This window comes from Olea europaea, chromosome 12 (assembly GCF_002742605.1).
Source record: "Olea europaea var. sylvestris chromosome 12, O_europaea_v1, whole genome shotgun sequence".
Classification (NCBI taxonomy): domain Eukaryota; kingdom Viridiplantae; phylum Streptophyta; class Magnoliopsida; order Lamiales; family Oleaceae; genus Olea; species Olea europaea.
This window is the reverse complement of record NC_036248.1, coordinates 11,982,688-11,995,477: the sequence shown is the minus strand read 5'-3', so window position 1 is coordinate 11,995,477 and position 12,790 is coordinate 11,982,688. Positions and strand designations below refer to the sequence as shown.

General features: G+C 33.1%; 1 protein-coding gene across 1 annotated transcript; it reads left to right on the top strand.

Moving 5' to 3' along the window:
- The first annotated feature begins 10,083 nt into the window (after positions 1 to 10,083).
- Positions 10,084 to 10,653, top strand: LOC111406601 (protein FAR1-RELATED SEQUENCE 8-like). Its single transcript, XM_023035992.1, has 2 exons — positions 10,084 to 10,283; positions 10,335 to 10,653. The coding sequence occupies exons 1-2, from the start codon at positions 10,084 to 10,086 to the stop codon at positions 10,651 to 10,653; spliced, it is 519 nt and encodes a 172-aa protein (XP_022891760.1).
- Positions 10,654 to 12,790: the final 2,137 nt, after the last annotated feature.

The following is a 12,790-nucleotide window of genomic DNA, read 5'->3' as shown; positions in this document are numbered from 1 at the left end:
TATTATTATTATTATTATTATTATTATTATTATTATTATTATTATTATTATTATTATTATTATTATTATTATTATTTTGAAGAAATTATGATTAAATCATATCTCATTGCATTATGTATATATAAATCATTGTATAAACATATTATGTACATGTAGTACAATTGATTTTATAGGCACTTATCTAAAGTTAGTGATCTTTCTCAAGGATGTTGACGACCATATTTGGTAGGGAAATTATCAATGCGTTGAATGCTTTGGCTATTCATACCTCAATTCGTGCTTAGGTGAACTTCCAAGTCTTTTTTAATAATATCTATATTGTCTAAGTTAAGCAACAACGGGTTATGCTATGCTAATCTTTTGAGCCAAATTAGGTTCAAGCTCTCCATCTAATTTTGAATGTTTAGTTGCACAAATAATTAATCAGATGTATAGTCTTAATGTAAGTTTTTAGTTTGATGTCTCAAGCGTATATGCCTACTTATGTTTTGACATAGATCATAGCAAAAGGATATTGACTTGACAATATTCATTGAAAGTGAATGTGGATGACTTAAATGTACACGATCTCGAGTTCGCATCTATAATTTATTTTCGAGAACAATCATGTCAAGTCGATATGTATTACATTTTTTGTAGCATAACATATGTAAATATCACCAATCAAATTATTTACAATAATATAGCGACATTGAAAATAATTGAACCAATACGTACAGAGTTAGCTCCCGTTTGATACAAATTCCTTAAAAACTAATTTTTCTTCGAATTCATATTTAATCAAACAATATCTTAATAAAATAGTTTTATATGCGAATCCATAATTTTTCCTATTTTATATCGGTATGTTCTAAAAAAGTTATCACTTTCCATAAAATCAAATGAATAAGTAGCTTGGTTCGTTTTACCACTATCACTATGAAGAAAGTGGAAATTACAAAAATCCCGACTTTTAAAGATCTCAGTGCAAATATGAGGTGAGATAGTTTTTTATGCAGATTTCAGGTATGAATTTAATTATTAATATTAATACAAAATATTTCATCCCCAATTCAGCCCAAAAATTCATTTCACATAGCAATCAGCATCTTCTCTCCTCACTTTCTCCCGTTAATCCATGGGTCGTCGCCCACAGCCGAAGAGAACCTTTCACGTCGTCCCGCAGTGGTGCTTCACCTTTCACATCGTCGCTTCATCTTTCTCACTCGCCGTTTTGAGGCGCTTCCCCGCTTCAATGTAGCATAGGAACCACTGCCGCGAGGTTTGGATGGTGTTTTGCGTGGTGTGGTGTTTGCGGTGGTGCCGTGGTGGATCTGGCGCAACTGCTACCATTTTTTGATCCGTGATTTTGACGGTTGGGGGTGGTCTGCAAACGGTTTCGCTGTCCAGCGTAAATGTGGGTGGCTTTGGTGACTTCGTGCGGTGTCGAGTGTAATGGATCTGAGTAGGACGGTGGTGGTGGTCTTGTTGTGGTCGGCGTTTGCTGATGGTTTTGGATGTATTGGTCCGTTGTGGGTGGTGGTGATGGTTGTTGATGCAGGTGGTGGAGGAGGCCGACCTGTGGTATGTGTGCGGTTTTGTTGGTGCAATGTGGGTGGAAGCCAATTCTGTCGGTGCAATGTGGGTAGTGGTGTTTGCTAGGGTGTTGGTGTGATGTGCAGTGGCGGCAGTTGTGGTGATACAAGTTGGTGGTTTGGGTCGACTGTTGATTTTTTTCTTCTTTTTTTTTTGGTTGTCGGTGGTCTGTGATCTTAAAATTTGATAGTATGTGACTAAAAAATTATATGTGACCTCAATGATTTGGTCTGTGACCTTAAAATTTGATGATCTGTGACTAAAAAATAATATGTGACCCATAAAATTTTTAATTTGTGATCTCGAAATAATCTGTGACCTACAAGATTTTATATTTGTGACCCCGAAATAAAATGAAAGATTGCGTGGTTAAAAACATGAAGAGAAAAATAAAATGTAATGGAATGAAAATTAACGGGGGACCAAACAGGGTTTCAATGTCGATTTCATTTTCTCCTAATTTTGTCATTTTTTTTTTCAATTACACTCTAATTGTTATTGTATTGATTTTGCACGGGATGGGTTAATGAAAAAGGTCAATTAGATTTTACAATGACGAATCACTTAGTTTTAAGGTTGGTGATATGTATCCCGTGATTCTCTGTGCCTTTCAAATAAAAAAATGAATTCTGAGTGGAAAAAAATCAAGAAAAAAAGAAAAAAAAAAAAAAAAAAAAGCTAGTCTAAATGAAGTTACAAAGTCAATAAGAAAATAAGCAAATATTACTGGACTCTGAAATAAAGTAAAACCTTAATGAATTTAATTGCATTTACATCTTATTATATAAACTTTAAACACTGCATCGTAAACACAATGACTCGCGTCCCTTTGATCATTACAACACAATAAAATAAGAACTTTGCCTTTACTATGAGATTTTCGATAAGATTAAGGTGGAAGTTTGATGTGCAGACGCGGGTGAATAAAAGAGGTCAGGTCCGTCAGGATACTTGTCTCACACTAAACCTAACTGCTATTGCTATCTTGGCATCATGTTAAACAGGATTGTATGTCATACAGATCAAAGGTAGTTTGTTCCTTTTAATTTCACATCCAAAGCTACTTCAGCACCTCAAGCAAGCAATTTTTGAACAGTCCAAAAAATCACCCCGAGCAACAAAATGAAGATGTATATTCCTTGGGTAGCTGCAACTGTTATATATTTATACTATAAATATAAAATGTGAAAGAAATAATTAGTTTAAATGAAGTGTCTAAGTGATGGAAAATGTGGCATTTGTGTGGAACGTCGGGAGTTCGGGTCACTCCCCACGCAATTTTTAAAAAGTCTTTGACCGGGGGCCTTGGTTTTGGGCTCTTGAACTTCCTTGACTAAAATAATTTTTTTATTTATTTTTGAAATTATTTAATGATCAAACTAGTCAGTATTTTGTGACCTTTTTTAACAATCCACTGCTCACAAAGTCATTAAAATTCTGCATAAGTCTTTGATCATGGAGGACACAGTTACACCCAGTTTGCCTATATAAACTCACGTCTTGTTTTGAGAAAAACACACATCAAAGAAAACAGAAAAATCATCTGAAACGAAATCTTATTTCTAATATTTTGAAAAAAAAATTTGGTTTTTTTTTTTTTCATATATTGTGGAGTACATTTGAGGTTTTTGAAAAACCATTCGTGATTGCTGCACAAATGATTTATGATCGTTGTATCCTAAGAGTGATTGTCTACAGAGGTCGCAGTAGTTATGGACGAGAAATTTTACTTTAGCATATCGTGCTGTCACGAGACTCGATCGGACGATAAATTTTATATTTCTGCATTTTACTGTTTTGCACATTACTGCAGCTGATTATTTTCCAACAGCAACTATTGTCTATCATTATAACTTTACTGATGTTTTCCTAAATTCTCACAAAATTTATTAGCTGGGGGAGATCAATGGCGTGCATAATTGCGAAAAAAATAAAAATTGGGGGGCATATGATAATGTTGGTGTCCGAGATAGTATGTACATAATTATTATGGGTAGGTTTGCAAGGGAGCACTACATGGATGCTTGTCCCGTGAGAAAACGGTGTCATTATTTGTGCAATTAGAGGAATGCATGTTGAGCGAAGTTCACTTCCCACTACACGGGTGTAAGAAGATTCTAATAAGGAGAATGTCATATACCGAGAATTATTCTCTTCTCATTCTGCATGTCAAGGTCACCAATAGTTAGACGTGTGATCTAAGTGCATTGACGACGTGATCATATCATATACTGTCTAACATCCTATCCATAAAGTGTATGTGTGTGCCAATTATTCGGGTTTATCATTCAAAAAATGAAGAGAAGACTACCTTGAAAAATAGAACCCAAGGAGCCAAACACGCGATCCTGGAAAGTTGACTGTGTTGGTTCTCTTTAAAAAATAAAAAATACATATCGCAAATTACCTGACTTATAGTTGAGCTCTATTTTTGAACAAAATTAAGCTCATATTTGGTAAAGGTTATAATCAAGATTTTAATATAAGTCAAGTCAACAATTAATTTTAATCACATAGTTCATATGATTCATAACTTTCAATTATACATTTCATTAACTTTTATTATAATCTGCTAAAAATCATATTTTAATCCGTACCAAACATGGGCTAATAGTATTTTTGGCGAATGTGTGGTTAAAAGTAGGTAATTTTTTATTTATATATAAAATTATTTATTTGGGAGAATTTATGACTTATGAGTTTAAGCGCACGACTATGCGCAATTGTTGGGAAGAAAAAGGATTTTGATGTAAACTTGCGAGTCCACAAGGTATGAGATAAAGTTGTTGTTATGCCAATTATTTTACAATAATGACTTTCAAAATATTTCAAAAGTCCATAATACCCCCTTATGTAACTATGTGTGAATAAAAGATTTTGTTTGATTCGACAACAATATTGACAATTGACCCAAACAATGAACAGTTGGTACATGAAATTATTTGTAAGCAAGGAGTCAAAGTACATGGAATAAATAAATGATATCTATCGTGTCCAACGATATTTTTTAATCGATCACAAACAAGTGTTAAGATAAAAAATTTAGATAATAATGAAGTTCAAACGTGAATTAATATAATGCATTCAAGTGAGATTCTAAGCTCCTGTTTGGTATCAACTTAAAATCTTGATTTTAATCAAAGTCAAAGTTAACAATTAATTTCAATCACATACTTTATGGGTCTTGTAACTTTTCAACCACACATTTCATAAATTTAACTAAAATATATTAAAAATCTGATTTTAATCCTTATCGAGAATTTGACAACATAGGGTGATTCTAGCAAATAAAAGAGTGACAATGTGGATGACAAATAACAGCGAGTTTGAATCATTTCATAAACCATGATGGTACGGGCCCTTAATTTTAGTGACTGTAGCACTAGCATGAATAGAGCGTCTCTCAACGGAAAAATAATTAAGGCTTTATTTGTCTATCATTATACCACATTCGATTATATTTTTTTTTACAGTACTCATTTTTAATCACACATTCTTCATTAAAATAACATTATATGTAAATAAAAAAATTTCTTTTTTAACTACATATTTTAACATCAATCACTATTTCATAATACGTTACTCACAAATAATGGAGCACAAACACGCCCTAAACATAAATATAAGTGGATGAAGACTAGACTGTTAGCACCTGGCACTCACTTACACGGGGCGCCTCGCATGATTCCCATGCCATGTGGAACACAGTTGCACCAATTCGTGTGCATTAATCAAAATATTGGAAATTAAAATTTGATTTTTAACAGACTCTTATAAACAATGATTAAATATTTGATTAAAAACTCATGGATCTCATGAAATATGTGTTTAAAATTTATTGTTAACTTCGATTTTAATAAAATTTTAAATTTAATTTCTATAACGGCTATATTGTTCTGTTTGATTTTGATAAATATCAATTTTTTAGTATATTTGATAAAAATGGGTGAAATTTATAACTTAAAATATAATAAAAGTTGTGGTTCCCACGAAACATATATTTAAAAATGAATTTTACAAAATGAATGCCAACATGAGCAAAATATATATCTAACTTTTTTTAGCAAAAAACTCAAAGCTAACTCTAGCTTAATTTTGTTGGCTATATGAGTCCAACATATTACTTAGGGCATGTTTGATGGAGGTTTAGTTGGCTATGATCTAATTTTGAATGTTTAGTTGCACAAATAATTAATCAGATGTATAGTCTTAATGTAAGTTTTTAGTTTGATGTCTCAAGCGTATATGCCTACTTACGTTTTGACATAGATCATTGCAAAAGGATATTGACTTGACAATATTCATTGAAAGTGAATGTGGATGACTTAAATGTACACGATCTCGAGTTCGCATCTATAATTTATTTTCGAGAACAATCATGTCAAGTCGATATGTATTACATTATTTGTAGCATAACATATGTAAATATCACCAATCAAATTCTTTACAATAATATAGCGACATTGAAAATAATTGAACCAATACGTACAGAGTTAGCTCCCATTTGATACAAATTCCTTAAAAACTAATTTTTCTTCAAATTCATATTTAATCAGACAATATCTTAATAAAATAATTTTATATGCGGATCCATAATTTTTCCTACTTTATATCGGTATGTTCTAAAAAAGTTATCACTTTCCACAAAATTTATATCAAGCAAATCTTAATATTAGGTCGCTCCAAAGATAATTGAAAATCAAATGAATATGTAGCTTGGTTCATTTTACCACTATCACTATAAAGAAAAATGAAACTACTTTAAGGGGGAGAATTACATCCTGAATAACTGATCCAAATGTGTATAAACTGTGATCGCGTTCGAATTTACTTGGATGGCGAATCAGGAGAAAGTCCGCCACTCCTCATAAGTAATCGAACGAAACTCGAACACCTGAGTTAAAAAAAAAAATGTAACTACATTTCCTCATTCACCTTTTCAATGCTATCTACCATTCATGGCGTCAGTTCCCATGAAATGATAAGCAATGATGTAATCATTATTACGGCTCCCAGAAAATCTCTGCAAAAAGCCCAAACAATGAACCAAAAGCAACTATAAATAAATGAAAATTTGGGCTAATGCTATGGCCCACTCTATCACCCCCTATTTTCGTCAATCTTGTGGGGGGTGAGTGAATTATCCAAATGATCACTGAACTTTGTAAAAAAATTTCAAGGGACCACAGAACTTTAAAAATCACTTAAATAATCATTGAATTTTGCAAAAAGTTTCTCAAGGGTCACTGAATAGGAAATATTTTTCAAAGTTCAGTGACCCCGTAGAAATCTTTTGGAAAGTTCAGTGATCATTTATGTTATTTTTAAAGTACAATGATTCCTTGAAAACTTTTTGTAAAATTCAGTGACCATTTGGACAATTAACTCTGTGGGGGCGTTGTGAACATGAAACAACAAACTAATCTCCAGTTTGGTGTACATTATTTAGGAGTTGTTTAAGCCTTATTTTTCTCAAAAAAATACATTTTAAAATAGTATTATGATGGAGAATGTGTAGTTAAAAAATAAATAAAAATTTTGAATTTGCAAGTAATATTATTTTATTAAGAAATATGTTGTTGAAATAATATTAAATCACTGTTAAAAATGTATTTTTATAAAAAAAGGGGACTCAAACAAGGGGTTAAAAAAGAAAAAAAAAAGAATTTTGAACAATATTTTAGGAAAATATGAGATTAAAAAAATAAAAAAATTATTAAATTTACTTGTAAAATATTTTATTGTATGAACGTGCGATTAAAAATAATCCTATAGCAAACAGAGTTTTAAAACAATAGGCACCAAACATGGGCTAAGCATACTTGATATCTATTAAAATAATTTGCTTTTAAGAAGATAAATTTTGAAATAGTGATTTTTTCAGAGAATACGTGATTAGAAAATAGGGTGAAAAATTAAATTTACATGTAAAATATTTTATTGTATTAACGTGTAATTGAAAATGAGTTTGAAGAAAAAATATTGATTTAGTAGATATCAAACAGGGGCTAACTGAAAAGATATTCTAAACAGACTATTTGAAGAACCCTAATTCCCACTTTTTACGTCACTCTTTTCCTATCGAAAAATTCAAATTTTTAGCTAAAACGGATAAGATAAAATTGAAACGTAAAATGTAATTAGGCGATAAGGTCAAACTTGTACCTAGCTTTTTTTAGAACATTGTTATGGAGCTCAATTGTTACTTTTGTTTCGATTTAAAACACTTAAGATAGGTTGATTACAAATATGAAATTTGCATGAAAAGAAAATAAAATTTAGGTAATTCAATTGCCTATAATTTATTTGCATGGAAATTGTTAATTAAATTGTTTGATTGATTTAATTTTCAACATAGAAAATATTATACTTGTCCGTTTTTTATTGGTGGGTAGATGAAAAAGAGTGAATAGATGAGAGAGTGAATTTCCTGAAAAATAAATTTGTAATCCCCCAAAAGAAAATATTTTCCTTGATTTTGAGAAAAATATGATTATGTGACCAAAAGTAGGAAAATATTTTTCATGAGAAAAATTGACAATCATACAGCACAAAAGTAGGAATTTGGGTGGAAAAAACACATTTTCATGAAAATATATTGGCAATCAAACGCACCATTGGATTACGTGAGTTATTTTTGTTGTCCAAATTTAAAAAAACCCATGCTAATAAGGAAGTATGTAATTTTAGTAAAAAAAAAAAAAAAGGAGTATTTTTGACAATTTAGAATCTTAGATGATAAAATAAGTACATCAAAGGAAATTTTAAGCCACATCCTAACTTTGGTTTTCATAAGATAATAACAGACGAAGCAGAATTGATCTCCTACTCATGGTGGGTACAAGTTATCTTGCACACTGTTGATGCAGGACCTACAATTTTTGACAATTGAACTCGAAATGTTAAAAATTGTAGGCTTGACATCCACATCGGTGATGAACATATTTTGTTCTATCCATAACGGGTAGGAGATCATTTTTAATATAGGAGTTGCATAAATTAACATACGAGTTACATAAATTAACATGAAAATGAGAGTTTGACGATTAATTTAGAACAAAAAAGTGTACACATTTCTCTCTCTAGCTAAGTCGCATATTTTATCCTGAATAATGCTGGTTGTACAAAGAGGGGTTACAAAGAGGGATGACAAAATGAGTTGGATGGCTGAAATGGTAGGGAAATGGATGGTGGTGATTGAATCTTACAATGGTAAATGGGAGCCAAAATGGTCACAGCAAATTGTCAGCCTAATAAAAGACAAAAATAATGCCATAGAGAAAATGAGTTTCTCTCTCCTCTGTTCCCCAAATTAGTTCATCTCATCTTCAATTCGTTTCCTCTTAAAAAAGGAAGTCCAGTGACACAAAACGGGAAAGGGGAGTTTCATACGTAACCCATTAACACAATTAGGTAGAAAATGAAAGTTATTTTTTTCAGCCGGAATCTTCATATTCACCATATACGGAGGCCGAAATGAGGCGGTGAAAATAGGCAGAAATTTTCGAAGAAGTTGTGTGTTTCTTCCATCTTCTCCACTCCAGCCGGACAGTGCATATATACATACTAGCCTGCTTTCTTTTTAGGTTTATTTTTTGTTACTGAAAATGCAAATTTGAAGAAATCTCTTGTACTTCTGCTGTGGACGAACTTAGGTATATTGATGATATATATATATATTAAATTTATATGCCTTTCGTTATCTTGTGTCATGTTTTTATTGATTATTAACTCCATTTCTCTCCAGAAATGAATTAATACGGTGTGCTAATTAAGTAAAAAGTTGGTATAAAATTATTCCAGAAACAGGAGAAGGTGTATTTTTATGGCGTATCTCCGAACCGAATCACTTATCCTATTACTTTCATCTATGTATTGACTGAAAATTGGTTGTTTATGTTGAGCTAGATATGTTCAATCTAGTTTAATTGACATGTAATTCTCTTACCATTATTCTAGCTGCAAAAGTAATTTTTGAATTGTTGTTTCTGTTAAGCTAAAATCGTCATGTGTAAATAACTAAGCTAAAAATCTTCATGATGAAGTCCGGGGAAGATTGGTGGAACATATATGCACTTAACAGAGCTATGTATTGATTCACATATAGCATTTTGAATGCGTAAATAATGGATGTGTTCATGTTTCGTAGACGAACAGAATATGGAAGAAATTTTGTGCACAGAATCCGAAAATGATAATGTCAAGGACAATGTGAACGTTGTGGAAGGTAATACGGAAGGAGGAGATAGTTTGACTACGCCTGAGGTTGGCATGAAGTTCAAGGATGAAAAAGAAGTATATATAAGTTTTATGAGAGATATGCTTATGCCGTGGGTTTTCCGATTAGGAAGAGGACTTCATCGAGGGATGATGCTGGGGTTTTGAAATTTGTCACGTTCACATGCAGTCGTTAGGGACGAAAAAGCAGTAATTCAAGCACTTCTCTGAAACCGCAGCCAACAATTCAGATGGACTATAAAGTTAGAATATCTGCATTTTTAGATATCCATGGGTATTTGGAAACTTAACACTGTCCACCTCGAACACAACCATGAGCCAAGTCCTACTAAGTCGAAGTTATATCGGTGCAATCGAGTGTTGAGTGCCCATGTGAAACGGAAGTTTGAAGTGAATGACATAGCAGGAATACCGTTGTATAAAAGTTTTAACTCTGCAGTTGTTGAATCGGGTAGTTATGAGAATATGACGTGTGTCTTAAAGGATTAACGTAACTATATTGAACAAGTGAGATGACTCAGACTTGCTGAGGGTGATGCAGCTGCAATACAGTCTTACTTTTCTGAAATGCAAGCACAGTGCTCGAAAATTTTCTTTAGTATTGACTTGGATGATGATTCATGGTTGAAGAATGTCTTCTGGGCAAACAACCGGTGTAGGCAAGCATATGAAGAGTTTAGGGATGTAGTCACGTTCGATACAACTTATCTTACGAATAAGTATGACATGCCCTTCGCCCTGTTTGTTGGCGTTAATCACCATGGGCAATCGACGTTGTTGGGTTGCGGTTTGGTATCGAATGAGGATGCTAATATCTTTGTCTGGTTGTTTAGGGCATAGCTTAAGTGCATGGGTGGAAAAGCTCTACATGGAATAATTACAGATCAAGATAGAGCCATGTAGAATGCAATTGAAATAAATTTTCCAAATACAAAACATAGGTGATGTTTGTGGCATATTTTGAAGAAGTTGCTAGAAAATTTTGGATACCACGTGGATAAAGCTTCGATATTTTTGACTGTATATGTACTGGTTTATGATTCACAATCTATCGAAGAATTTGAGGAAGGTTGGAGAGATATGATCAAATGTATGAGTTGCATGATAACGTTTGGTTGTTCGGATTGTACGAAAATAGAGTTTGTTGGGTGCCATGTTTCCTGAGAACAACCTTTTGGACTGGTATGTCAACGACACAAAGAAGTGAAAGTATGAATACCTTCTTCGATAGTTATGTACATGCAAAGACATCGTTGAAACAGTTTGTCGAGCAATACGAACGAACATTATGGAATAAGGTTGAAAAGGAGTTTATTGCTGATTTTAAGTCATTCTCTGAAGTCTTACCGTGTGCAACAACATACAAAATTGAGAAGTAATATCAGTCATACTATACTATTTCAAAGTTCAGAGAGGTTCAATCCGAGTTTACGAGAAGATGTATTGCGATCTCATATCTGCAGTAGAAGGACATATGGAGACGAAGCGTGAAGTACGTGAAGACGTAGTCCGTGGCCAGCGACGAAAGAAAACAATATTTAGAAATGTAAAGTAAATTATAGTTGTCACTTGTTCGAGTTTTGGGGAATATTGTGTAGGCATGCAATTGCAGTTTTGATACGTAATGACTTTACTGTCATGTCGGATCGGTACATTTTGTGAAGGTGGAGGAAAGATGTTACCAGGGCACACACGAGGGTCGCCGTTCACTACGATGGTTTGGTTACCACTCCAGCACAGATGAAGTATGATGGCATGTGTCATTCGTTTGTAGAGGTGACAAACCTTGCAGCAGACAATGAAGGGAAGCATGGTGTGATCATGTATTGGATACAAAAAAAAAAAAGAACTTAGTTCAACAAAGTTCGGTAGTAATAACATTTCGTAGTGTATTCCATCTGAAAAAATAGGAAGCGGGATTGTAAGGGATCCGAAAGAATCGAAGAGGAAGGGAGCACCTAGGACTAAACGGAGAAAAGGCTCGTGGAGGCGAGATCGAATAAATCAAATGTATATTCTAATGTCACTCTTGTATTCACTTTCTGTTGCATAGTAATTACCGGTGGTTATTATGCACATGCAAGCACGATCAAACCAAACAAAAGGAAAGAGTCTGATACCGAAGCAAAGTAATATCCCCAATTTGACGGTATATTGTTCATTTTTAATTGATGTGGTTTTTTATTGTTTCTGTTATGGGCTTCTTGATTGATTGCTTGACACTTTGTCGCAAACTGGAATATCTGTCTAGAGCCAGGCTGGAATGCCACTTCAAGAGGCATTTGGTTCGACCCAGTTCAATAGTCCAACCTTTAACCCGTTGCCTTTTCCCGTGCATGTCCCAAGCCAGTTTTCAGAAAATTGATAACTCGAATGTAATGACAGTGACTTTTGTAAAGATAGACCACAATGTTATTACAGTGACTTTTGCAAATTATCTACTTTTGTAATTGTTCCCTGTCGTGTTTGAACTGTCGAATGTGACTCAATTGTAAGGGATCTTTCAATTTTGCGTAATGAAATTTTTTATTTTAATTTGTGCATAACTTATGTTTCAAGTGTGGAATGGTTTTGCTTTTATGATGAGTTTGCCTTCCAATTTACGTCAATTAATATAGGTTGTTATGGCTCATTCAAAACTCATGTGAAACAGTATACACGTGGATGCACATTAAATGAGATTCAAATATGCAGATTAATAACTACTGGAATAACAACAAAAATCTGGAATGTTCCATTACACCATAGACAGATTTCTATCAGAATAATGCTTCCGAAGACTACATCACCAAAAAAAAGACATATTACAGAAAAGATTACATCACCAAAAAAAAGACATATTACATGACTTAACCAACTACACTATGCCTTGTCCTTTCTCTTATTGTCTCATTCAGCAGGTGGTTTTCCATGGCGGACGGTGAAGTTCACATTCACAGAAATCAAAAGTTCCTCATCATCATTAAATTGCACTTGA

Excerpts from the sequence above, each read along its gene's own strand:
- LOC111406601 (XM_023035992.1), top strand. The coding sequence starts at position 10,084 with ATGGGTATTTGGAAACTTAACACTGTCCACCTCGAACACAACCATGAG. Across the intron at positions 10,284-10,334 it reads GGTAGTTATGAGAATATGAC|ACTTGCTGAGGGTGATGCAG; the intron begins GTGTGTCTTAAA and ends GAGATGACTCAG.